We start from the raw sequence: 27,941 nt of genomic DNA, 5'->3' as shown, positions 1-27,941 counted from the left end.
GGCCTTGTGACAATCATCCTGTGCAAGTGCTTGAGAAGGTGGTATGCGCAGGGGGTCAGGGAGTAGAGGGGGATGTGCAGGAGTGGGGCACCCCCAGGGAGGGGGCATGAAAGTGCTGGGGGGGCAAGAATGCAAGTGCCAGGGGAAAAAGTGGGGTAAGGGGGAGGAAGAGTGTGGTGGGCAGGTTGGACTAAGTTGGGTCAGTCTGGGAAAGGGAGCCTGAGTGAAAGTTCTGGCAAAGGATGCAGGTGGGACTGGTGGGGGATGGTCTGGCCCCTGTATGACTCTGAAGGGACCAGTTCCCAGTCGTAGCTGCAGGGGGAGAGTTAGCACAGGAGGGGGAGAGGGAAGGAAGAGGAGAAAAGGAAAGTCTTGAGGAATTTCCAGAACTTTAGAAGATCTGGCTCAAGGCGGAGGGGTGAAATAAGGCCATTCCAGAGGGAGGAACCAGCCGCAGAAAGGAATCTACCTCCTACTCTGCTTAGAGAAACATTTAACCTGTAGAGAGTTGGAGACAGATGACCGAAGGAATCTGGTCGGGAGGTATCTACAAAGGGAAATCGGTATGTAAAGAGGTCCCAGGCGCTAGATGGCCTTGTGGGTGATGCAGTGGATCGTCCTTGCGGTGACCGGGAGCCAGTGTTGACAATTTAGAGCAGGAGAGATGCGGTGCCTGGGCTTGAGGCCAAGGATAAGTCTTGCTGTCCTATTCTGGATTAGTTGGAGGGGATGAAGGGAGGAAAGGGGCAGGTTGAGGAAGAGGCTGTTGCAGTAGTCAAGCCTAGAGAGAACCAGGGCTCTGGAGACATTCAGCGTCTTGGGGAAGGTGAGGAAAGGTAGAATGCCCCTGAGAAGGTGGAGCTGAAAGTTGGACTTCTTGGCAAGGTCCGTGATGTTTGAAGAGAAAGAAAGAGAGGAGTCGAAGATAATCCCAAGGTTTTTTGTCTCACAGGTGGGTGAGGCATTGGGACCCAAGGAGTCTGGCCAGAGAGACAGGGGGGGGGGTACCGGAGCAGGCGTCCCAATGAGTAGGATCTCTGTCTTACTGGCATTAAGGCACAGATCATAGACAGAGCACCATGCCTGAATAGCAGTCAGGTATGAGGGAAGAGGAGGAGGAGGTGGAGGTAGAAGAAGGCAGCTTCAAGGAGATCTGTTTGTCATCTGCATAACACTGGAAATGAGGTGAGAAAGTGGGAATCAGGTAGGCCAGAGGGGCCAGGTAGATGTTAAAGAGCCAAGGCGATAGAATGGAGCCTGGGGGACGCCACAGGTAGAGTGTGGGGTGCTGGAGAGAAAAGGTCCCATTTGCACTTGGGAGGGTCTGTTAGGAAGGAAGTAAGCCACGTCAGGGTATCCTGGAGATGGTTTGATGGAGTGGTTGACTGTGTCGAAGGCACACAAGAGATCAAGGAGGGTAAGAACAGCGGGGGAGTTGGAATCCAGGCTGGAGAGTAGGTCTTCACAGGTGTTCAGGAGAGCAGTTTCTGTGCCTCTGGCAGCCCTAAACCCCTACCAGTGATCGTGGAGTCAGCCAGGTAATTCGGTGTGCAGTGTCAGTTTGGAATGATCAGTTTCTCCCTGAGTTTGCCCAAGAAAGGGGTGATGGAGATAATGCGATAGGTAGTCTGGCAAGAAGGGTCAGCAGTAGGCCTTTTTAGGAGAGGGTGCTTGTGGGGTTGGGGGAAGGAGCCCGTGGCAAATGAGTGGTTGCAGATGTCAGCCAAGGCTGGAGTTAGAGAGTGTCATGATGCCTACCCCCGGGCATCCAGACCAAGTCCACCAACCCCGGAAGCAGGCATCATGTTACCTGGAGCAAACCCAGCAACCCCTGTTAGTGGCTATCTGGGTACAGTCCTGGCACCTATGGCGCCAGGCTCATATGGGACATCAGTCCTGGCGCCATAGGCACCAGGCTCATATGTTAAAACTTACCTGATGCAGACCATGCTGCAAGGGATCCAAGCCCATGTGAGGCTTGAAGGGACTATTTTATCTTAGGGACTATTTTGTTACTCGGGTGTGGCTGTGGAGGAATACTTACCTGGGTCTACTTTGAAGGCTATTTAACCCACACCCGAAGAACAGCACATGCTTCGCATTATTCTGAATCCAGCAGCGTAACACTCACCGTGTCTGCAGTCAGCATCCAGCATCCTGCCACGGCCGCCTCGAGTCCAGAGCGCCTAGAAAGAAGAGAAAGAAGAAGAAAGGTTAGAACAAGAACTTTACTGGATTTCTTACCTGATTTCGGATTCAGCACATCTTCGAACCAGAAACAGACTTCATTTTAAACACGTCGCATCGCCAGCAGCAGCGCCGCGCCATACTCACCGTTCCTCGCAGCATCTCTATGATCCGGTGCTGTCTCCATCACCTGATTGCCGCATTCCAGCGCCTAAGGGGGACAAGAAAACAACAAGGTGAGCCAAGGGAACAAACAAGGACAATCTCTTGCCACCATATGCTTACCTGATTTTACCGCAGGAGGTATTATCCACCAGCACGCCAAATCTTCCTTTGCTGCACCTGCAAGAAAAGCGAAAGCAGCGAGTTAAACCTTGGCATCATTTACCGGACAGTGTTACAAAACACAGACTCTTACCTGAACGCTTTCAGCTGCCACAAGACGATCATCTTTTGGGTCTAAGCTGCAAAAGAAACAAGGAATTGGACAAGAGTGATTAATCGGACATTTTGAACTCATTAGAACTATATACTTACGGCCTTTCGCCCGGAGGTTTGGAGTCAAGATTTGTCCAATACTCTTCCAATATCCTCAAGCCAGTGAAGTAACTGGCCATCGACGCGCCCCTGCATTCTTCGCAGGATGGAGAGCTCATCATACAAAACTATAAGGTGAGCTTTGTGAAAGGGAATGTCAGAAGTGATAAGTGGGGACGCAGTGAGGTGTTAATACTTAAATCCACGGGTGGCTAATTCCCTGTCCCCGTCTTTAGGAGACTACTTCTACGGGTCAAGCAGACGAAGCTAGGTGGGCCAGTCCAGTCAGTCATCTCTGCACTACGCATCACGTTGGTGGAGACCGTGGCTGTCCAGTTCCGCTCGACACTCCTGTGGGAGCCAGGTGAGCGTAACAGAGAGGCAATGTTGTCCTTGATGGATCTGGAGGAGCAAGGGAACACCTGTTTAAAGGAGACTTTCATAGAGCGGACGACTATAGAGATCTCAACTGGCGCAATGGAAGAGAAAGAGGAGAGTATTGGGGGGGGGGGTCAAAGGGAGGTGTTATTGAGAATTCTCTCTTTAGGCTGAATTTCCTAACCTAGTGAGTCCCCCAGCAGCTTTGCTGGATTTCTGGAGTTTGTTTTTTTCTCCTGCCAAGAGTGAGACTCTTTTTTTCTCCCACTCTTGGACATGATTTGTAGCCCATTGGGTCTCATGTGTTTTTCCTATGTGTGTTACACAGCACCCTCCGTGCAGTAACACAGGGGTGTCATAGTGACACCCCACCCTAGACTTCATATCCTGGGACTGACTACTGTCTCCCAGGGCATGTAAAGTCACCATTGGCTTTACTATTCCCAAATTATGAACAGAAACCAGTACAAACCATCATATTGTGGACGTACTGGTCGGGGCAATTCAATTGCCCCGCGGTCTGTTAGTCGAGGGGGCACGTCTCCATCCCCCCTGATCGAGTTTTGGCTGGTGGCAGTGGATACTACTTTTTATATACGACCGCAAATATATTCCTATGGGATTTTCTCATTGTTCGAGGCTACCAACTTTAATTATTTAATTCTCATAGCCTCGAACATACCGCCGGTTTATTTAATTAATATTAACTCACTGGTTGGTATTTTTTGCCAGGACTCGATTCTAAAATGGGGTTTGTGTTCTCTTCTGTGACTCCAACCCAAGTCGAGCCCTTTGTTCCACTTTTTGGCGGGCTTCTCCACAGAAGCCTCCAAAAGTGGTGCCACTCTGTCTGGGTACCACAGGCGGTGTGGGAGGGGATTTAGGCACCCTGGACTGAGTTACCTTGGTAACTCAAGTCGCACTCTTGTGTGATTGGCCCAAGTGGTGAGCCGGCCGGCTCACCACTTAGCATGTTTGATTGACAGCTAGGCTGAGTGAATGGGGGTATGCTGCATAAAAGCAGGGCTTTGGGGACTGGAACTTCAGAAGTCGCCACAGGACCTGAGAATCCGACGAGGGAGAAGCTGAGCCGACCTACCACGACGACACCACCGGTGGAGCCCTGCGGAATCGACTCACCACTTCCCGACGACAGAGAAGATCTCCTGGCTGGAGAGGCTTCTTCCCCTGACTGGTGGGCACAACCAGTTTACCTTCTTCTCTTCGCACCCCCGACCGGCTAAGTGGTCGAATTGCCCGTGTTAAGCACCCCGGCAACCGGATAGCCACTTACCACTGGACCGCGAACTAAAGGACCGCTCCTTTCACCTGAGAAACTCTGCGGCTGGTTTCTTCCCTGGCAGTGCACCGGACTCCTGTCTTGCTCCTCGACGAGATCCTCTCTTCCCCCGGACGAAGCACCGACTTGCATCCACTGCCAGGAAGAACTGCCCACGCTGGAGTATTCTCACCACTTTAAGGTACTGTGTCCGCCAGGCCTCCCTTTCTATAGATTGCTACAAGGTAATAATAACCCCTTAACCTTCTGGACTGGGCTGGCCGCCTTGACCTTCTAACTGGTCCCTTTCTTTGGTCCAACTCCTTTTTGAACCTTTACAAGACTTGTGTGCACTGCAACTGTGTGACCTTGGACACAATTCGTTTGATCCTCTTAAAGTGGATCTGGCCTACTGATTCGAAACTCACAGTGTTACTTGCCTTCCTCACTTGTTGTGTTCGTGAAAATGTGTTGGGATCTGTTCAAATTTATTCTCTGCTTTTCTCTCCCTTTTTTAAACAAATTATTAGAGTGCCATCTACGTTAAGCGCTCACCGCTGTCTGAAAATAAGTGGGGCTTTACTTAAGACTTGTCTAATATTCTTTTTAAGGGAGTGTATATCTTTTAGTGACCATGTTTTTGGATTGCTTACTATTAGTGCCTGTGTGTTTTTCTAGATGTGGTCTTAAATAAATAATTACATCTCTTTTACACCAAGCCCTGGTCAGTGTTTACTTGTTCTACTATGTTCTTTTGACCTATTGTGAATACTCTGTATACTGCCTAATTCTTCTTGAGGGAAGTCTGACTGCTCAGCCACAGCTACCAAGTGAATCTGTGTGGTACAGACTGCTACCAAGTGGGTTTACTGCCAAACACCTGTAGTCCTAAATCTTTTGCAGTGGTCCCAGAGGGAACTGCACAGGTTTCTGCCTAACAGGAGGCGAGAGAGGGGCTGAGAAGGTGGGCCGGGGAGCAGAAGACAGAGTCTTTAGAGGAGAAGTGTGTGTCCAGTGCAGAGCAGAGGGCCTGGGACAGGGGTGGGTAAGAGGAGAGTGCGGATGGATTGGCAAGTTCCTTGCAGATTGTAAAGAGTTCATTTGTGTTGTTGGGGGCTCCAGAGATACAGGTTGGACATGAGCCATCTTCTTGTAGCAGATGGAGAGGCGGTATTGCCTTTGAAGTAAGCAGCAGGCCAGTTTGTTAGAGGATGAGCTAGATGCCAGCCACTCCCGCTCTGCAGCTTTGCATTTGCGTTTCAAAGTGACCAAGTCAGTCATTCCAGGAGTTGCATTTGGAGGCAGGCTTCATGCGGATCATCCTAACAGGGACAAGGATGTCACGGTTATGTAGATAGAGAGGTGGAGGTTAGCAAGAATGGAGTCAGAAGGAGAGTCCAATGAGGTGGGTTGATGAGGGATGATGAAAGCGGTAAATGCAACGACTGACACATGCTTCATCTGTCGAATGACAGAGAAGGAGACTGGCAGTGTTGGTGGAGGCGTCAGGGGACACGGAAGGTCAAGGCGAGAAGAGAGGAGGGTGGTCAGACCAGGAGAGAGGGGTAATAACTGGGTTAGAGAGAGGGATATTTGTTGATAGGAGAGCATCAAGGGTGTGTCTGGCCGAGTGGGTTGGTACAGAAGGAGGGAGAGAGTGTTGCAAATGTTGCAGCAAAGAACAGACACCTCATTGAGCGAGTCGAGATGGATGTTGAAGTCCCCAAGGAAGTTAAGTTTGGGGGAGGAGGCAAGAAGAGAGGAGGACAGGTCGGCCCATTCTAAGATTAAGAGGGAGGATGGTCCGGGAGGTCTGTAGATGGTAGCAAGGGTATGCTAGAAAGTAGGTGAGACAGACGGTCTGCAGACTAGGATTTCAAAGGATGAGTAGGTTTGGGTGGGGATGATGGAGGCAGGAGCCCACTTAGGTAAGATCAGAGCCACTCCACCATCAGCCCGTGAGGGCCTGCGGTTGGACAGGATCTTGTAGCCTTGAGGGAGAAGAGTGTCAAAAGCATTGACTGAGCTGGCCTTGAACCACGTCTCAGTGAGAGCAAGGACGTCAGGATCTGGGCCTTCGAGGAGGTGACAGATGTCAGAGGAGTGTTTGATAGCAGAGCAAGAATTTGAGGGTGGATAAGCGCAGTTGGTTGCCCCCTTTGAAAGATTTGCGAGTGGGGCACAGGGAACTTGAGGTTTCCTTTTTCTTTTCTCATTTAGATCCATTTCCAGCCTTTTTGGGGGTTAGTGAAGAAGCAAGTGCTGGCTCGAACTCTGCTCGTAGCAGTAGCTTGGTACATCAGGGCATACATTTCTTTTGAGCATTTCAAAGGATTGGCAGGTTCTCAGTATGGTTTTTGTGAAGTCAAGGAAGATGGCAAACTTGGATCCGTTTACTTCCAATGGTCCTCTCTTTCTTGCAGCTTGATGGATTGTAACTTGGTCTCTATGATTCAGGAATTTTGAAGCGATCACCCATGGAGCATTGCTGGAGGTGGGGGATTTGCCGGCACCTGTGTGCTCTCTCCACTGAAAAATATCAGAGGTCCCAGGTATAGCTCCATCGACGTTCCTTCTGTTTTCTCAGTTTTCTCCAGAAGGCTGACCACTCATTCTTTCGCCTTGAACAGCCCTAAGCTTTCTTAGTTCTCTCCTCCAGTCCTTTGTATCTGATCAAAAAGGACTGAACTTGTTTCTGCAGTGTTGTCACTCTCTCTTCATCTTTAGATGTCCTTTCTTCTCCTTCTACCTTTGAGGACACTTTATGAATGCTCATCTAGACCTAGAGCATCAATTCCTTAGTGGCTGTGGCACTGAGGATGTTGGTAACTGACTGCTAAATTAATTCTTTATTGATGATGGAGACACTTGGGGCGATGACTGGATATTTCAGGGTACTGAAGACCGACAATGTATAGGTATCCATCTTGGCCTGCTGTCTTCCTTTCTTTTGCCTGTCTCTGGTCATGTGAAGTGGCTCCATGCTCTGGGATGCTAAGGTTGGACGTTTGTTTGCCCTGGAGCTCATTATTTTTAAGAATTATTATAATATCGGAAGGGAGCTGGTTAGGAACGTTCCTACTGTATTACGCTGTCCCCTAGTGCTCCTGAGATTAGTGGTGTTTTGCTGGCCCCCTTTTATTGCATATTGCCTTTTACTTGTATTGAGGTGAATCCTGCTCTGCATCTATTCCTCTCCGGAGCTGCGTTTCAAACCTGGAGCTGGAGTCTTCAAGGAGGTCATATTTTGGTTTGCTTTGGGTTTGTTGCTTCTCAGGCAGCACTTGTGGGGTAGAAATAGTATTTACCTGACTTTATCCGATGTGTGATTTGCATACAGATTCTGTCCCGTTTATTTTCCTGTTCATGCAACTTTTACAAACACTTGAACTTTTGAAAACAAATTAGAAACTGATATGTACCTGTTAGGGGAGTTTTCCCAAAGTCCCCTGGAAGGTAGGATTTCCCAAAATTATCCCTGTGGTTTGTAGATCCCCACCTCTTAATATCAGTCTATACTACTCATGAAACCTTGGTAGAGTGGCAGAGCAGTCAGGCTTATCATAAGAGGAAGATGTGAGCTGTAGGTAAGTACACTGAACCTAGTTAGTAATGCACATCAAATAAACAATTACAAATACATTTATATTAAAATATAGATGTATTATATTTACAGAAGAATCACCTTTAAATACTTAGCAAAATAAACCAAAACACTTAGGAATCCTTGAGAATACTTTTCAAAGGCCACTGCTTAGTTTGTAGTTGCTCGCGTTAACATTTGTTACAGCTTTTGACAGTAATGACATATTATCAGTAATAATATGCACTCGCAAATCTTAGCAGAAAGACATTTACTCTGCATACACAAACAAGATGGTGACTTTTGGGAACGAAAATAGTTGGTTAGTATTCTCCTAGCAAGGCTTAATGTTCTAGAGGCAGTTTCTTTGCACAGCAAGTCTTTTTAAATTCCAAAACACTACCCTAGCTAAAGGCAGTTTGGAGAGGGCTTAAAGTATTGACATCAAGTATTCCATCAAGGCAGAGCGGGTGACTGCAGGCATCCAGCTAACGGTATTTGAGCCCCTCTGCGGGGCGTGTGCTTTTTCATAGTTTGGATTTGTTCCTTTGTTTCCCTCGTGTGTTTCTCCCCTGCCCCCTCTCCCCTTCCGTGGTCTCCAGTTGTCCCCTCCCTCCCTCCTGCCTCCAAGCCTCCCAGCCCCCCCCCTGATTGGCTCCATCCCATTCCCCCCTCCTCTTTACTGGTGCTACCAGGGCAGCCCCTGCCCGGCAGCCCCACGGCTAAGGGCCCTTAAGGCAAAGGGCGTCTCCCTCGGTTGCGGCTCCTGCTGTGTCACTAAACTATATGCTGACAGCAAAATGTGCAATTACACTCACAATACGAGTATGGTTGGAAGGTGGCGTTTGAAGTGCTCCGTAGCAATAGTTGAGGACTTTATTAAAAGATCATCCTCCTCAAGGGCAGCAGGCCCTGATGGCCTCTCGAATTACATATTCTAAATAATGCCTTTCAACACATCATACAAATTAAAACCATTCCTAATTCGTGGCGTTCATCTATAATTGTACCAATATATAAAAAGGGTGACCCGTAAGGACCCCAAAAGCTATCGGCCGATAGCATTGCTAGATGTGCCGGGGAAAATCTTTTCAAGGATGGTTTTAAGGGAATTTAATGAATGGACAGACAAAGCTGGCCTCCGCAATCCTGCCCAAACCGGGTTTGTCGCGGGTTTGGGGACTGCGGTAAACCTGATCACCTTGAATGCCATCAGACATCAAGCTCAAACTAAGAGATTTCCACTTTATTTCGCATTTGTGGACTTACACTCCGCATTTGATTCTGTTTCCAGACCAAAACTTATGGCTAAACTAATTCATGCTGATTGTCCTCCAACTTTGATTGACATTATTTTTTTGCTTCATTCTCAGACAAAGGTATTCATAAGATTAAATATGGAAGGGCTACTCTCAAGCGCTGTTGTAACAAATAGAGGCTTAAAACAAGGATGCATTTTGGCATCAGCATTGTTTAACTTTTTTATTAAGGATGTGCGATGGATTTTCACCAAGCTCGTAGCTGATGCCCCAAAATTAAATGGTGTGAAAATTAATGCTTTATGGTACGCAGACGATCTTGTTTTGGTATCAAAGACCCCAAGCGGATTAAATAATTTTTTAAATTCACTTTGTTTATATTTTCGAGACAATGAATTAGTTGTTAATAGTACCAAGACCCAAATTGTTACATATGTCCCAAAGGGCATGCGAAGAAAGAGAATGATTTGGCAAATAGAAAATACTGCTTTACAAATAGTTCCAAATTACATTTATTTAGGCCTCATTTTTGATGGCCGTCCCTCCGACCATTCGCAACTATGTAAAATCGAACAAAAGCTATCTACTGCCATATACCAAACCAGAATAGTCCTTTCCAAGTATGGCAAATTTACATTAAAGCCTGGTATTATTTATTGGAGCCAGAACGTAGTTGCTACATTACTATATGGTCTTGAGACATATTGTACAATTTCAATGACTTTTCTGAATTCATTAGAAACAAAATTTTGGCGTGCTATTTTACACTTACCACAATGTACCCCAGGAGTGCTCATTCGCTACGAACTTGGGTTAATCTCATTAACTGCAATGTATAACTGGCGTCTATGTGCCTTGTTACGGAAATGTTTGCTGTCTTCAAGCAATAATACCACATAAGCTACAGTTACCAGCTATTTACTTAAAACCTCTGAAAGCTTTCCGAGACAATGGTTAAATAACATCTTTGCTGTTATGCTTCATGCTGATATTTCTCTTGAGACCCTCCTATTTAATCCAGACCGGGCTAAAAAAAAATATATCTGATGGATTGGATTGATACGAGGGATAGATGTCTCCAATATAAGGACTTTGATGCCTCAGTATTCAGTCCTAAGCGCTATAGAGAAATGGCTTCATATTTAAATCTAGCTCCATCAGCTGCCTCAAGATATGCCATATTGCGCTTCCGATTTAATATCTGGCCTACCCGTGAGATTAAAGCCAGAAGGAAACCGATACCTTTTGATGATAGATGGTGTCATTTTTGTAAAGATAATAGTGTTGTTGAGACACTGCAACATGTAATTATTGACTGTCCGGCACTTATAAATTTAAGGAGGACTCATTTCGCAAAACATCTTGCGTACTTTGCACAGATGAACCCTGAACATCGTTGGATAGCATTGGCCGCCACTAAATCTATGAGTATTAGTTTAGGCACCATTAATTTTTTGACAGCTTTGAAAATGGAATGAATGGCATTTTATCGATCTGCACAGATGCGCTTTAAATCAATCACCTTTGAAAGTGTTCTCCAAGTGTTTGTAGATTGCATTCTTGTGATTTTTTTTTATGAGTTTTTATGGAGATTTGTTGGTGTAAAAATTGAGAATCGAAAATTGTAATTGTATATGTAAAAATCGCCTTTTTTTCTTTTTCTTTTACTCTTGTTAATGGAATGATTGATAAAGTTGTAATGATTGAAAAAAGTTGATTAAATTCAACTATATTCAATAATAATAATAAAAAATAATTAAAGTGTCTGCAGGTGTCCGCAGGGGACACCAGATGCCTATCAGTCTCCTCTGGTTTTGCCCTCTAGCCTCCCGGCATACCCGCACCTACAGATTCCTAACACAGCTGTGTTGTCCCCTATGCTGCTGTAAATAAGCACTATCTCAGCACTCAAAACCCTGCACTGTGAATATTAGGCCTTTTTCGAAGGGATTGTGTCCTCCGACGTATTCCTTATCATGATAGATTACTTCCAGCTTGCTGGCCTCGGAAACATTTTTAGTAGAGGGCGTTGCACGTCAACGTCCCTCGAGTTGGTGTCCCTCGACAGCCTCCGTATCAGCGCCGACGTCATCTTGTGTATAAATAGACTCACGTAGCGTCCGTTGCTCAGTTCCATTTTTCCGCGCTTCATGGGCCTCAGAATCGTGTTGCTCAGTTGTTTATTCAAGTATATTCTTATTATTTCTCGAAGATATCTTCTTCATTCGATGGCTTCCTCTTCCGAACCGACGACCCCACGGTCCGGCTTCAAAAAGTGTTGAGATTGTGGGAAGAAAATGTCGTTGACGGATCCTCACAGGTTCTGTTTGTGGTGCCTGGGATCGGAGCATCATTGTTCGGAATGCGAGGACTGTGTGTCCATGACAGCGAAAGCCTTGAAGGAGCGTAAGGGGAAGCTAGAAAGAGGTAAGACTCTTAAAACTTCTACTTCTTCGAAGGTTTCCTCGGCAGAGTCGAGACATTTGTCTCCTCGCCGTCATAGGAAACATTCCCACTCAAGGTCCCGAAGCGGTTCCCATCAGTCTTTGAGATCTAAACACTCGAAAAAGAGGCGTCGTAGATCTCCCTCTTCTTCGTCTTCTTCCACTTCCCCGGAAAGGGTCACCTGCCCCACGAAACACAGCTCTCCAACTAAGTGGGAGGAATTCCGCAAAACAATGCTTAGCGTCTTCGAGAAAGTGGCCTCGACCCTCTCAGAGACGGCTAAAGGTGTGAAAGACCCGAAAAATCAAAACGGCGCGAGTCGTTGCACCCGGCCAAAGAAACTGCCCGAGAGCGTCATGAACCCTCGAGCAAAGGCAGTAAGACCGCATCATCGACGCCGTCATCGAAGGCTCCTTCGACTCATAAATCTGCGCCATGGACGCCTTTATCGAAGGGCCCATCGACACACAAATCGACACCATCTTCGACGCCTTTGTCGACACCGATAAAGGACCTACTGCTATTACTACATCTCTGTCAGTAGACGTACCGAGGGCTTCGACCATTACCTCGAGGATGTCGTCGATAACCTCGACGACTCTGAGTAGGATCCCGATCCTCTTGAGTTCTTCGAGGCCTCTTCATACTTTTTCGACGCCTTTTTCGGTTTCATCGAAGCCTTTGACTTCCGCGTCGACAACTTCGACGTTTTCTCAACCGGTGACTACAAGTTTGGCCCCTTCTGCTTTAGAAATGGGTTTTAAACCATACCCAAGGTCAGATTATTTCAGAGCTTTGTCCTCCTATATATGAGGAAGGGGAGGATTCTGACCGTGAAAGACCCTTTGGGTTACAGTGGACCACTACTCCTATACCAGAGGAATTTATCTCTGAAGAGAATAGATTGAAGGACCTTCAAGACACTTGTAACGCTCACCTGATTCCTGTAGAGGCGCCGGTCTTGACTGGGCGTATACCGTATCTTCAAAGGTAATGTGTAACACACGGCTGGCTCTTTGGGCTGGACCTCTGTGCACTGTATGTCTGACTTGAAGGGTAAGATGTCTTCGGTAAGTGAACGCTGTGCTCTCCATCTGCCTCGGGGCAGGGTGCTGTAACCAGTTTCTTCACTGGATAAGGGGAGCAGGCCTCTTGACTTCAGAGGACTGCTGTCCGTCGTTTACTGCACGAACGGTAAGTTTCGAGTAATTCTAATGTCTTTAAAGTCTTTAGTAATGATGTCTCTTGTTTTGCAGGGTTCCGGCGATGGCGGATGACGGGCTGAAGTGAGTTGAAGATGGAGCCCGTGTGATGAATAGAAGCGCCTGGAAGCACGTAAGTAAGCGCTTGTTGCCTGCTTCACGATGCGCTCTAACTGTCTTTTTATTTTGCAGGTAAAAGTTCGGAGCGGCTGCAGAGTGCCGGAATACCCACTGGGTTAGATGTGGAAAGGAGTAATGGCACGTGAGTATTAAAGTTCCCCAATGTCTTTAAACGCACCTTGTTTTGTCTTTCAGATGCGGGATGCAGCGCCGAAGGCCTCCGGAGCGTGCGAAGAGTTGGTAAGCTTTTGTCTTTCAGATGCCGGAATGCAGCGCGAGGCGTTGGTGACAGCCGATGGACCAGGTAAGTGAAGAGCTGTCACTGAAGACCGTAATGCTAACCTGTTCTTTCTTGTCTTTATAGGTGTTGCTAAAGACTGGATTCAGGATGGTAAGCCTTTTTCCTTAGGCCCAGGATCAGATGCAGAAGACACGATGAGCGTTCTGCTGCAGAGGATGCAGAATAACGCAAAGCAAGATTCATCCATCGGGTGTGGTTTAAATAGCCTCCTGTAGTGCTTAGGTGTCTCCTTCCACAGCCACGCCTAAGAAAAGAGTTCCTGCTTTCCAGAAGAGTTCCAGTGTTCTGAATCTAGGGAGTGGCTCCTGCCCCACCCAACAGGAAAAGTAGTTCTAAACAGAAGAGGATCAGAGGCTCAACTGGCAGGCAAGTAAGCAGCATGGTCTGCTGCAGGTAAGTCCACCCAAGCATTATGAGCCCGGCGCCTCCAGCGCTGGGACTGGGCATATTTATGAGCCTGGTGCCACTGGCGCCAGGACTGGGTCCAAAAGGTCCCAATTGGGACTGGTTGGCACTCGGAACCTGGGTTATGGATGTGCTTCCAAGGGAGTTGGGAAAACCCTGACCTTTTGGAAGCAGAGATCATGACAACACTTTGCATGAGGCAAGTTATTTAGATACTTCTCCAGAAGTAGAATTCGCTAAACCAGACCCAGGGGAACATGCTGAGACCCCTTATAGGGTCTTAATGGCCAGAATAATTGAGTTCATGGGGTAGTCTACACCTTCACCTTCTTTTCAACAGGATGATTTTACAGACATTTTACTTAGGCCCACAGGAGCATCCTGTGTTTCCCTTTCATACTGCTTTGCAGAGAAACATATCTGTCAACTGGGAAACCCCTGAGGTTACCCCGGCAGTTAACAAAAAACTATCTGCCAAATATAGGGTATATTCTTCTGACCCAGAATATTTGAGCAAACATCCAACCCCAGAGGGTTTGGTTGTACAAGCAGCAACTTCATCGAACAGTAGATCTGCATACCCTACTATACCACATGACAGGGATGATAAAAGGTTTGACGCTATGTCAAAAAAGTTCTTCTCAGCATGTAGCATGGCGCTTAAATCCATTAATGCTACTTGCACGCTCGCAAGATTCAGCCATACACTTTGGGAGTGTGCTTCATCTGCTGCTGACTGCCTCCCGGAAGGAGAGGAAAGGGAAACTTTTCTGAACATTATTAAAGATGGTAAAGACGCAATGTGCGAGTCCCTTCAAACTGGCATTGTTTCTGCTGACAGTATCAGCAGGGCCATGGCGGCAAGTACTACAATCCGCAGATTTGCCTGGTTGCGAAAGTCTGGTTTTGCTCCAGATGTACAGGCCAGACATTTGAATATGCCCTTTAACGGCACTTCTTTGTTTGGTAAGAAGGCTGATGAGAGCCTAGAGAAGTTACAAACATCCAAGGCAGCAGCAAAATCTCTTGGAGCTGCAATCCGTCAAACTCCGTATCACCCCTCAGGAACCTCTTGGAGAGGTAGGTCCTTTCGCTTTAATTCCGCATTTGGAAAAGGCAGAGGACAGCTGGCTCAAAGGGACCAAAAACGATTCACCCGCGGTGGACGGGTTAAAAGTACAAAAGCCGCAACAGCAGCAGGTGCCTCCTTGCCCTCGGCATCTGCGTCAGCTGCCTCTAACCACTCTCAGGTCTCTCCTTACATGACACCAGTAGGGGGCAGGATAACTCAACATCTGACGGAATGGCAGGCTATTACGTCAGATGCTTGGGCATTGGAGACAGTTGCCCAAGGTTACTGCCTGCCTTTTCTACGCATCCCTCAGAGTCATCCACCGGGGAACAACTCTTTGAAGTTTCCAGATCCGCTAATTTCGCAGGAGATTCTAGACCTGCTAGAGAAAGGTGCCATAGAACCGGTACCTGTAGCAGAGAGGAACAAGGGTTGGTATTCCCCCTATTTTCTAGTACCAAAGAAAGACGGAGGACTTAGACCCATCTTGGACTTAGGAGAATTGAACAAATTCCTCAGGAAGGACAAGTTCAAGATGGTGACTCTCTCAGATCCTTCAGGCCCTCCAGCTTCAGGACTGGCTGGTATCTCTAGACCTTCAGGATGCTTATTTTCATGTGCCAATCCATCTCAAACACAGGAAATACCTGAGGTTCGCAATTGGCAACTCTCACTATCAATTTCGAGTTCTGCCATTTGGGCTGACCCCTGCCCCGAGTATGTCGGTAGTGGCTGCAAGTCTAAGGAGGGAAGGAATCTACGTCTACCCCTACCTAGACGATTGGTTGATCAGAGCAGTATCTTTGGAACAAGCTCAGATCCAACTAGATTATGTCTGCCACTTCCTTCACAAACTGGGCTTCTCCCTCAATTTAAAGAAGTCACAGATGATACCATCACAGAGACTCCAGTTTATCGGAGCGGTCCTGGACACTTCCCTGGGGAAAGCCTTGCCACCAGAGGTGAGGGCTCAAGATATTCTGCAGCTGGTCACCAAGTTTCAAAATGCCCAACGTTTCCCAGCCTTCAACTTTTTGAGGATGTTAGGCCTCATGGCATCCTGCATCTTCCTTGTGCCAGAGGCTCGCCTGAGAATGAGATCGCTCTAGTGGGCACTAAGAACCCAGTGGTCGCAATTCTCAGGAAGAATGACAGATCTCCTTCAGGTCCCGGACAAAGTGGCTCGAGATCTTCAGTGGTGGGCCTGTCGGGAGAACATTTTGAAAGGAGAACTGTTTTGGCAACCATGGCCGGACATAACAGTAGTCACGGATGCCTCACTCACGGGGTGGGGAGCCCATGCCAATGACTTGACCATCAGCGGTCGTTGGTCTCCATCGGAGCCCAGACTACATATCAACCTGTTGGAGCTGAGAGCTATCAGACTAGCGCTATAGGCTTTTCTGCCATCTGTACAAGGGAAAAATGTCCTAATAATGACGGACAATACAGTGGCCATGCACTACCTCAGCAAAAGAGGAGGCGTAGGATCACTGCCACTGTGCAGAGAGGCGATGCAGCTCTGGTTTTGGGCAATTGAAGAAGGAATCTCTCTATCGGCAGTTCACTTAGCCGGAGAGAAGAACTTGACAGCAGACACTCTTGAGCAGGCAGAGCACAGATAGCTCAGGAAGTCCTTCAAGAGATCTTCACCCTTTGGGGCACCCCTCAAGTGGATCTGTTCGCTACCAGTATCAACAGGAAGTGCGATCAGTTTTGTTCAAGGGAATTTCCCCCGATAGGAGTTCTCGTGTACGCGTTCGTAGTGGACTGGGAGTTTCCACTTCTGTATGCGTTTCCTCCAGTCCCCGTCATTCCTCCGATGATCAGGAGGTTGAGAAGATTCCGGAACACTATGATCCTAATTGCCCCAGACTGGTCCAGGAGAACGGGGTACCCGGACCTTCTGGACATGTCCATCTGCCCTCCGATTCGTCTTCCACACAGGGAGGATCTTCTCTCGCAGAAGGGAGGTCAGGTTCTCCGTCCAGACATCAGAACCCTAAACCTTCACGCTTGGTTTCTGAATGGTTGAGATACAAGGATTGGGACCTCCCAGATGACATCATGGAGGTGTTGCTTTCGGCTAGAAGGCCAGCAACAAACTCTTAATACTGCTGCCGTTGGAACACGTTTCGCAGCTGGTGTAGGGAAAAGAATATCGAACACTTTTCATATGGTACACCAATGGTGTTATCTTTTTTGCTCTATTTGGCGAATTCAGGTCTTCAAGTTTGTATGATCAAGGGCTACATCGCAGCGCTGTCGATCTTCAAGCGCACTGCGGAGGAGCCATCATATTTCAAATTACCCCTAGTAATCCAATTTCTGAACGGGTTGACTAATATCCCCCAACGCCGTTCCAAGTTCCCTTGTGGGACTTAAATCTAGTCTTAAAATTCCTGATGGGTACTCCCTTTGAACCACTCCATTCTTGTTCATTAAGATTTCTCACCCTTAAAACAGTCTTACTAGTGGCTTTGACATCTGCCGGAAGAGTGAGCGAATTACAAGCTCTTTCTTGCAAACCTCCTCATACAATTTTTCACAAAGACAAAGTTGTCCTGCAAGTGAAGCCCAATTTCCTCCCAAAGGTAGTCTCTGAATTCCATATCACTCAGAAGATAACCTTACCTTCATTCTATCCTCCTCCCCATCCTGGGAAAGAGGAAGAGAGGCTACATAGGCTGGATCCAAGGCGAGCCTTGAGTTTTTATATCAGCAGACTTGCTAGGATTAGGCAAGCAGACCAACTGTTTATAGGTTATGCAGGACACAAATTAGGATTGCCAATCACAAAACAGACCATTTCCTGATGGATTATTTTAGCCATTCTAGAATGCTACAAATTGGCAGGGAAAGAGCCCCCTCAACACCTTAGGGCACATTCAACCAGGGGTATCGCAGCCTCTTCGGCCCTCCAAAGAGGGGTACGGATTCGAGACATATGTGCGGCTGCCACATGGTCGTAGGCACATACCTTTACAAAATTCTACAATCTGGATTCCTCCTCTAGCCAGTAGACAAACAAGATTTGGCAAAGCTGTGTTACACTCTGTTCATTCTTAAAGGGAAATATTTCAATTTTTACTCCCACCTCCGTTTACACACCACTGCTATGGGAGTCTATCAAGATAAGGAATTTGTCGGAGGACACAATCCCTTCGACGAACAAGTTACTTCTTACCTTGTAACGTTCTTTCGATGGGATGTTCCTCCGACGTATTTCTTATCGCCCCTCCCATCCATCCCCTCAGTAAAACTTCCCTTGTAGTTGCAGCTTACGCTCCTTCAAGGTCAATAACCAATTCATGCACAGCTACTCTTAAGCTTCAAAACGGAACTGAGCAACGGATGCTGCGCGAGTCTATTTATACACACGATGACGTTGGCGCCGATACAGAGGCTGGCGAGGGACACCAACTCGAGGGATGTCGATGCGCAGCGCCCTCTACTGAAATAATGTTCAGAGGCCAGCAAGCTGGAAGTAATCTATCAAGATAAGGAATACGTCGGAGGAACATCCCATCGAAAGAACGTTACAAGGTAAGAAGTAACTTGTTCTCTCCCCTTCAGGACTCTCAAACTTGGGTGGCTCCCCGCATGTTGCTGCATTACGCACTGTATCAGTACTCAAAATCTTGCACTGTGAATATTAGGCCTTTTTCTCCCCTACAGGATTCTCAATCTTAGGTGGCCGCTCACTGGTTCGAAAGTTGAGCGGTTGTGAGCTCTTAACCCCTCCAGTCTGTCCTTTTGGGCAGCTTGCCTGCCGTTCACTTCTTGTCTGCCTACTTCTCGACAGTTCTCTCTCTCTTTCCTCACCCCCTCCTCTCCCACTTACTCTATGGTGCTCTCTGTTTCTCCCCTCTTCTCTAACTGCTTCTCTATTGACTATCCTGCTCTCCTCACTAAATCTGGTAGGAAGAAGTTTAAAAAGGACATCCTGGTCTCCAATCCAGGCCTCCCTATCTCTGACACCTACACCAGTGCCTCCTCCAAGGAAACTCTCACTGACATTCTCTTTGTCGTTCCTTCATCCGACATATGGACCCTTCATATGGTCTCTGTACGCTCTCCTCTTCTCCCATTAATGGTGGCACCCGCTGGGACGCCCTCCTGGCCTCCTTCGTTTCCTCTAAGGTCATCATTAATGTTTACTCAAATGGGACTGTCTTGGTTCAAGGCCCTCAGGCCAACCTTCACCTCTTTGATAGACGCTTCCCGCGCCTTATCAACTTCCTACACCTCCGCAGGGCGTACCTCTGATCTGTACCCCTCCCCAGAAGTCCTTCAAGGATGGCAACCTTCTCCACCTTGCCACTCTTAACTCTCGCTCTGCTGTCAAACATTCCTCTGATATCTGCCGCCTTCTTGAAGAATTTGACCTTGATGTCCTTGGTCTCACTGAGACATGGTTCACGGCCAGCTCTGTCACCAGCTTTGACACGCTCCTTCCGGACGGCTACAAGATCCTCTCTGTGCCCACGCCCAACCGCTCTGTTGGGGGTGTAGTCCTTATCTTCCCTGAGTGGATTCCTGCCTCTGTCACTCTTATGCAGACCTACTCTTCTTTTGAATTCCTTGTCTGCAGGCTCTCCCTCTCCCCTAGCCATTCCCTTACTGTGGCTACTATCTGTCGGCCACCTGGTCATATTTCTTCCTTCCTCTCTGAGTGGGCGGACCTCTCCTTTTCTCTCCATGCCTCAACTACTCAACTCCTCCTTCTTAGAGACTTCAACATCCACCTGGATGCCTCCTGTCCCTCCTCTGGGCTCTTTTGCGACCTCTGCAACTCTCTCTCATTCACCATTCTCCCCTCTGGCCCGACCCATTCTGCAGGGCACTCTCTTGATGTTCTGATCTCCTCAGACCTTCCCCTCTCTGTCCCTCTCTCCATTCCTCTCTCCTGGAGTGATCACTTTCTCCTATCCTCCCACCTCTCACCCTCCCTACCCCTCAGGTCAAGCCACCTCCATCACTGCCACCCACCTTCTCGGTCATCCGACCCATGAAGCGCGTGTCAGTTGAGGCTTTCGCCTCCACCTTCTCACTCCCCTCCTCCTTTGGCTGACTCTCACCCTGACACAGCCCTCTCCACTCTCAATTCTTCTATATCTGATACTCTTGATATCCTTGCCCCTGTCATGAGAATCCGCCTGAAGCCCAAAGCCAAGTGTAACTCCTGGTATGACTCAGACCTCGTCACCCTAAAACGCGAGTGCAGGGTGGTCGAGAGGAAATGGCGTGCTTCTTGCTCATCCTCTGACAAACTGGCCTGCTGCAAAGGCAATACCGGCTCTCCGTCCTCACCAAGAAGAGAGCTCATATCCAAGCCCGAGTCTCTGCGGCATTTAACAACCCGGCTGGACGCTTTAAAATCTGCAAGGAACTGGCCAATCCTGCTGCAGTCTCTACCTCTCCTGTCCCTTCCCAGGCCCTCTGCACGGCACTGGCCTCTCACTTCATTTCGAAAACTCAGGACATCCTGTCCTCACTCTCCTACTATTGCCTCCCTCTACTACTTGCTCAACCTCTGGCCCATCTCTGCCACCACCCTGCCCTCCTTCTCTGCCTTTCCCCTTTTCTCTGCAGACGAGTTTTCTAGACAAGTCCGATCTATGAAAGTCTCATCGAAACAGGTTCACCCCTGTTCCTCAAACTATCAAGGACCGCATCGACTCCTTGGCTCCTGCCCTGGCTACTTTTTGCAATCACTCCTTCGCCACAGGAGTCTTCCCTTCCCCCCTGAAGCACTCCCTTGTGCACCCTCTTCTAAAGAAACCCTCTGCCGACCCCTCCTGCCCGGCTAACTATCACCCAATCTCCATCACTCCCTTCCTGGGCAAGCTCCTGGAGAAACTGGCCATCTCCCAGCTAAATCTTCAACCGAATCTGTTGGGTGTCTTCATGACCATCAGTCTTGCTTCAGAGCTGCCAGAAGCACGGAAACTGCTCTCCTGAACATCTGTGAAGACCTGCTCTCCAACCTTGACTCCAATACCCCATGCGTCCTTATCTTGCTTGATCTCTCTTCTGCCTCTGACACTGTCAACCATGCCATCCTGCGCAACCGTCTTCGTGATAACCTGGGTATCACCGGTCAGGCTCTCTCCTTCTTTCCTCTCCGACTGACCCTCCCAGGTCCAACTTCCTCTCTGATATCTTTTTCTCTACCTGTGGTGTCCCCCAGGGATCTAACCTCTCTCCCTGGCTGTACAACCAGTACCTGGCATTCCTTGCCCACCTCATTGCCACTCTCTGCCCCAACCTTCAGTGCTATGTGGGTGATAGCTCATTTTCAGCCTACCCTCTGCCTCCTCCTCCCCTTCCCTCATCTCTGACTGTCTGTCTGCTATCCAGGATTGGTGTGCCGTCAATGACCTCTGCCTTAACGCCAGTAAGACAGAGATCCTACTCTTCAGCACACCCACGCCCTCCTTCCCTGCAGCCGTCTGGCCGGCCTCTCTTGGCCCACTTCTTGTTCCCACCTACAAGGCAAAAAATCTTGGGATTATCTTTGACTCTACACTTTCCTTCTCTCCTCACATCTCCGACGTCTCTAAGAAGTTTCACTACAAGCTGCACCTCCTCAGAGGTATTCTTCCTTTCCTCTCCTTCCCCCAGAAGCTCACCGTCTCCAGAGCCCTGCTTCTCTCTAGGCTGGAGTATTGTAACAGCCTCTATCTAAATCTGCCCGCCTCTACTCTCTGCCCTTTGCAACTTATCCAGAACAGGACTGCAAGACTTGTCCTTGGCCTCAAGCCCAGGGATCCTTTGTCTCCAGGACTGAAGTCTCTGCACTGGCTCCCAGTGGCTGCGCGGATTAAGTTCAAAACTTTCTGCATTGTCCACAAGGCCTACTGGGGCCTGGGGCCGAAATTACCTTCAACTCTCTCTTCCCAAATATCTTCCTTCTTGAGCTCTTCGCTCATCTGCCTCCAACTCCCTCAGTATCAGTCGCTTCTCTAAGCAACAAGTTGGTGGTAGATCTCTGTCTTCGGCAGGGGCCTCCTTCTGGAACAACCTTCCTGCCTCCCTGAAACCTGAGGAGAACCATCTCCAGTTCCGTAAGCACCTCATAGCCTTCCTCTTTGCTTCCGCTTTCTCTCCCCTGCTGAATTCCTGGCTGAATCTGCACTGGTCAAAACTACCTGCCCACCCAGACTGATACGGGCGCAAGCACCGCCAGTTGCACACCTGCACTGCCTTCCGTGGCAACCCTGCACCTAGGGACTGTTTCTGCCTCCCTAGAGGCCCCCTACCAGCACATATGTCTGCACTTACCTTGCACTTGCCACAATCTGGCTGTTTTTACTATCTTATTTATTCTACTACCCCTTGCACTGCACTTTCCCCTCTCCTTTCCCCCCTCGCACTTTTCCCCTTTCCCCCTCTCCCATGCACTTGCGCGATCTGAATGACACCAGGCCTAGTAGGATCGTTGTCTGTCGTCCTTTTGTCCACCCCCCTTGCCTCGTTGCGCCTTGAAACACTTGTGTATAGGAGCGTTATAAATGCCATATCATATCAAGCAGCAGAATACGAAAAGTTCCTGTGGATACTTTAGAGTCTCTAGTCTTTAAGATGTAGTAAAATTACACCAATGCTGGAGACCCTTTTATGGACTTGCTAAAGGGACACAAGCAGCAGCTTTAGTCAGAGGTAAGAGGGGGGGTACCGTGGACATCTCTATGTGCACTGCAACGCTCTGGAGCGACATCACGGGATAAGGTACGCAATTTCTTTTAAAGAAAAGATTGTGCCTGTATTCTCCTCGATGTGGCAGCGCTCGACCTGACCGCTAGATTCCTTGGTTTGTTGAAAAAAGGCAGGACAATGGATGAGTTCCTTCAGCAGCAGTCTTGAGGGAGTACCGCTGGTACGGCTTTCAGCAACTTCTCTGGTCACTGTGCGGTTTTGGCGCCTTCTCTGCAGCACCAACAAAGGATGCCATTTGCCTAGACAATCTTCTTCGGTTCCTGAAGTCCTGCACTCTGTTGAGGGAGACTTTGATGGGTCGGATTGAGTCTCTGGAGGTTCACCTGGAGCTCAGCAAAGACTTGGACGGATTCTGCCTTTCTACGACGATGCACTTCAATTCGGTCGAAGGTCTCCCGATATTGGGGTTCCGCAACTCTGGAGAGGCACAGCACCTCGGGAGATGGCTCTGATTAAAGTTAGTTTTGGTACTGGTTGTTCCCACAAGTCAAAGGGAAGGAGTCATCCTCTTCAGAGGTCCTCTGTCGCACAGAAAATGGGGTCAGAACAGCAGCCTCACTTCACAGTGTTGCAAAGGGTCTGCAAGCGTCCTTGGTCGTCTTCTTCGGTTACTTCAATTTCCAATGGTTGACTTGCCTTTCACCTCAGGAGCCTGCCCTTCTATTCAGTTCCAGCACACTCCTCTGCAGTCTCTCTCAGCAATTTACAGAAAGGGGCTGGTGGCTGTCCAATCTGGATAGCCTGACCCCTAGTGGGAGCTGGTTCCATTCAGGCACTTAGGCAGACGAAGTGAAGGGAAGTGAAAAACTCCTACCCTACTTCCTGCCTGCCCAGACACACTGAAGCATAGCCAAAACACTCCTACAAGCCTCCCTCTCCCAGGATGGCACAGGGGCGGCTGACAAAGAACAACCATGCTAGTAATGGCGGGAAAAGGAAGTAGTCAACAAGTTAGTACTTGGGCGACCCTATTGTGCATAATCGGGGCTATGGACATAGCCTGCTGTAGAACATTCACACAATAGTTGGTAGAACATGTCCACTGCCACCAGTCATAACTATAAGGTTGTCTATATGATCTAAAAGTCACAGGAGCAGAAAGAAGGGGCATTTCACATAAGGTGGTGTGTGCCACTCTCTCAAACTATAAAGTTTTAGGAGAGATACTAAGTATCTCTATCCTTAAGAACTGTAATTACTTTAGGATATGATGGAAAATCTCAAAGGTGGCCCCAAAGGGTCCCCTGCAATACTGCCCATAAGGAGCTGTGTGCTGCAATAGTAAAATACATATGCCTTAAAAGAGATATTACGGAAAGCAAAATCCATAGCTCAGTGAAACACAAAAGACAGAACCCAAAAGAAGGAATGAATGGAAAAAGGCTCCACTCATTCAGGTTTAAATAAAAAGGTCCAGAAGTCCAGCAACAAGTGCTGGGGGTCTCGCTAAGAGAGAGGATGAAGCATAACAATGATACATCCCCCTAACAGTACAATTTATCTTATTTCCCCTTTGGGTCCCTGGAGTTCTGCCCCAAAAACTGGTATTTTAGCATATACCTTTGTCCCTTAAAGTAATTGATCACTCCAGCACATACTTGTCCATAGATAGTGATGTTGCTACTGTAACTAACATATGTTTTCATTCAACCCTTGTCTAGGGGTGTGCTGGGACCATTCAGGTTAAGTACTGTGAGTGTAACTTGGATCTGTCGTTTGATGACCCACTGGGAATTGTTTTGACTGTTTTAACCCCTTCACCCCTTCTAGTTGTAACACTAGATAAATATGGTTAACTTGTGGGACCGATCTACAGTGTAGTACATGATGTCAGGAAACATGTTCAAATGCATTTATAGACATGGTGATTCCTTAGTTTGTATGGGATCGCCTTCTTTTCCCCCTCCTTTAGCATTCCAAGGTGTAGGACTTGCTGTCAGGATTTAGCCCTGATACTGGCTTGTAGGCTGGGATGTGTCTGACTTAACATTGTTTACTGTTTTTATAATACACTCCCTCACATATAGTATTTGAACTTCTGCTGTTCTGTTTAATTATTTTGTAAAAAGTGTATATTTCAGTATACTATCTAACTACCAGCCTTCTCTTCTCCCCTGAGCGAAGCCTGATTGTTCTGCTATGCTCTCCAGTGGAGAGAGCTAGGATTAACTTCGGTAGACACCTTGTATTCGATTTGGACACATGTTCGTACGCCCTCACTAGAGGGCTGTAAAAAACCTTCCTAACAGTCCTAGTGTTCATGGACAACACCACTGCTGTACTCAACCTTAGCAAGCAAGGTGAGGATGTAATCTTGGCTACATGGGAGCTCATTAAATTGCATTGTATACTTTGCTATTATTTTGGCAAAATAAAACGTCCATGTAGAAATATTTCAAGCTATAAATCTTTTTGGCCCATCAAAGTATCCAGGTCAGATTCTTCTGCAAGGGCCTTCTCTTTAAGCATGCAAGGGAACTCTAATAATAATCCATGTAAAGGAGCAGTTCCAATAGTTTGTGGGTGAAGAAAGGCAAGTCAATAGCCATATGAGGGAGCACTTTCAAGAATTGCGTGGATTGCTTTCAGTAATGGCAGAAAGAGGCATTTTCAAAAGCATTGCAAGTGGGGACTTTTCCTAGCTGCGTAAGGGTACCTGTGTTAATAAGTTGTAGCTCTTGTTCCCTGAGGAATTGTGCTTTGATTTCCAGCATTTCTAAAGTGCATTTTTGAAAAGTATGCCTATGTTGAACTTTCTTTAAATAGCAGATTACACATCAGCTACGTAATCATTTGAGTACGCAAACTATCCTTCCCTGCAGCTGCATAATTTTTTGGTCTTTCCCGATAAGCTTCTCATCCTCTCGCGTCTCTGTTCCACATTCGATTCATACGCCACTCGTGATATATGCTATGCTATAATGTGCCATTTATAACGTGCCTGTACGCAAGTGTTTCTAGGCGTGACAAGACAAGGAGGGGGAAACAAAGGGAGGACAAAAGAACGATCTTACTAGGCCTTGTGTCATTCAGATCGCGCAAGTGCAGGGAAGAGGGCAGGGGAGAAGTGCCAGGGGGAAGTGCTGTTGACTCACAAGTGCAGCCAGTGGGTGGCTCATAAGTGCAGAGAGAAGGGACTGTGTGGTTGCAGATACAACCCTTAAGTGCTGGGGAGCCCAGAGGCAATGTGAGGGCATCTGGACATGCAGTGGCCTGGGCCTGAGTTCAGAGGGTGACCAGTGTGCAGAGCAGTCGGGTACATCAGCAGGGGAGAGTAAGAGAGAAAGCTGAACCGAAAAGGAAGGTCTTGAGTTATTCATAACCGGAGGTGGTTCTGCTCAAGTTTGAGAGAGGCAGGCCCCAGCCGAGGAGATAGATCTGCGCCCAACTCTGCTTGGAGAAGCGTCTGACCCTCAGAGAGTTGGAGGTGGATGAGCGGAGAGCTCGAGAAGGAAGATGTTTTGGAAGAGAAAGTTGGAGGTAGAGCGTCCCAGGCCCCAGAAAGACTTGTGGACAATGCAGAGTGTCTTGAGGTTGATCTTTGTAGCCACGGGGAGCCAATGAAGAGATTTCAGAGCAGCAGAGATACAATCCCTGTGTTTGAGGCCAAGGACAAGTCTTGCAGTCCTGTTTTGGATAAGTTGTAAAGGTCAAAGAGTAGAGGCAGGAAGATTTAGAAAGAGGCTTTTGCAATAGTCCATCCTAGAGAGGACCAGAGCTCTGGAGACAGTGAGCTTCTAGGGGAAAGTGAGAAAAGGAAGAATACCTCTGAGGGGGTGCAGCTGATAGTTTGACTTCTTAGAGATGTCAGAGGTCTGAGGAGAGGAGAGGGTGGAGTCGAAGATGACACCAAGGTTCTTAACCTCACAGGAAGGAGCAGGAAGAGGGCCCAGAGTGGGCGGCCAGAGAGAGAGAGGAAAGGAGGGAGCGGGTGTCCCAATGAGGAGGATCTCAGTCTTACGGGCATTAAGGCAGAGATCATTGGCAGCACACCAATCCTGAATTGCGTCCAGACAGTCTGGTATGAGAGAAGAAGCAGAGGCGCTGAGTGTCATCTGCATAACATTGAGAATTGGAGCAGAAAGTAGTGATGCGGTAGGCAAGAGGTGTCAGGTAGTGGTTGAAGAGCCAGGGAGAGAGATTGTCCCCTAGTGCTTCCCGGCTTTCATGTGCATAGCTTGTGTCTATTGTGCCACGTGTTGTGCTCTAGTCTCCTAACTTTACAAATGTGAGTATTCAAACATATTTTAGACACTTTCAGAAATAATGGGTGTATAATTAAGTTTATTTATTAATGCGTTTATTTTTGTATTGTTCCTTCTAGCTGGAAAATGAACTTGCTCCCCAATTGTTGCACTTGCATACATATATATACATTTTCAAACACAATCTTGGATGAGTGTGTGTGGGCGTCTTTATGGTGGAAAGAGTTAGTTACTATGTGTGAAAATCATCCAATTACTGCGACATGGTAACTAAGTGTACATTTTGTTTCTCCCAATAGTTGATCACACCAGAGTAATTTTGCATGACGGTGATCCGAACGAGGCAGTTTCGGATTACATCAATGCTAATACTATTATGGTAAGTCCTTTAATGTTTATTTTTCTTGTGCAGCTTCAGAATTATTATATTGAGGGTAACAAAAAGCCACTCCAATTGGTTAAAGAAAAGGGTATTGCTAAAGAGTTGAGCCCACATCTGCAGCATAACATGTGGTTTTTCAGACTGATACAAGCATTTGTCATTTTCCAGTCATAGATGGGAGCACCCAGGGGTGTTGCTAGGTCTGGAAAAGAGCTGGGGCTATGCTAATGTCGGGACAGTCAGGACTAGCTATCCTTTTCATTGTAGCCCCTGAGCTTCTATCCGGGGCTACAACCAAAATACCCTGGGCTATAGCCCCCACTGCCCCCTGCACCCAGGCTACTAACCCCAACCCCCGGCATTGCCTCTGGGAGCACCTTGTGGATGATACAATTAATGCACCGTTTGCCTAGAGGCAATTAATGCAATTTTGGTTGGATAGATCATGAATCCAACTGAAATTACACTAATTGTCTCTGGGCTCACGGAGCATTATATTGACAAGTACGACAGGACACTTTGGAAAATATCCATCGTTTCCATGGCCTGATTATTTTGGATTTTTGATGCAAGAAGTAGTTCTATGACCCGATGGTTCTATAGATCCATGCAGGCGCTGCTCAACCCACTACCTGTTCCCAGCGCTCCTTGACATCCCATGCCATCAATCAACTTGTTGATTTTAACTATCTACCTTTAAAAGTAACAGATGGCTACAATCAACCATTTCTGTCTAGTCTGCCTAGTTCCCTGCCTGCTACTATGCATTCCACTGTACTTACACTCTAGCATTTGTCTTTCCTCCTGCGTAATTAATGCTAAATGCAAACAGCTACTAAATGTTAATGCATAGTAGGGATCCAC

At 47.6% G+C, this 27,941-nt stretch overlaps 1 protein-coding gene across 1 annotated transcript in view; it reads left to right on the top strand.

Annotated features, from left to right (window-relative positions):
• PTPN11 (protein tyrosine phosphatase non-receptor type 11) overlaps positions 1–27,941 on the top strand; it is a 1,257,273-nt gene that overhangs the window by 609,173 nt on the left and 620,159 nt on the right. Inside the window, exon 8 of the mRNA XM_069619490.1 lies at positions 26,995–27,074. Within this exon, the coding sequence (XP_069475591.1) occupies positions 26,995–27,074 (80 nt within the window). The remainder of the gene's footprint in view (positions 1–26,994; positions 27,075–27,941) is intronic.

This window comes from Ambystoma mexicanum, chromosome 10 (genome assembly GCF_040938575.1).
Source record: "Ambystoma mexicanum isolate Mex_15411 chromosome 10, UKY_AmexF1_1, whole genome shotgun sequence".
Taxonomy (NCBI): domain Eukaryota; kingdom Metazoa; phylum Chordata; class Amphibia; order Caudata; family Ambystomatidae; genus Ambystoma; species Ambystoma mexicanum.
This window is presented reverse-complemented; position numbering and strand designations above follow the sequence as displayed.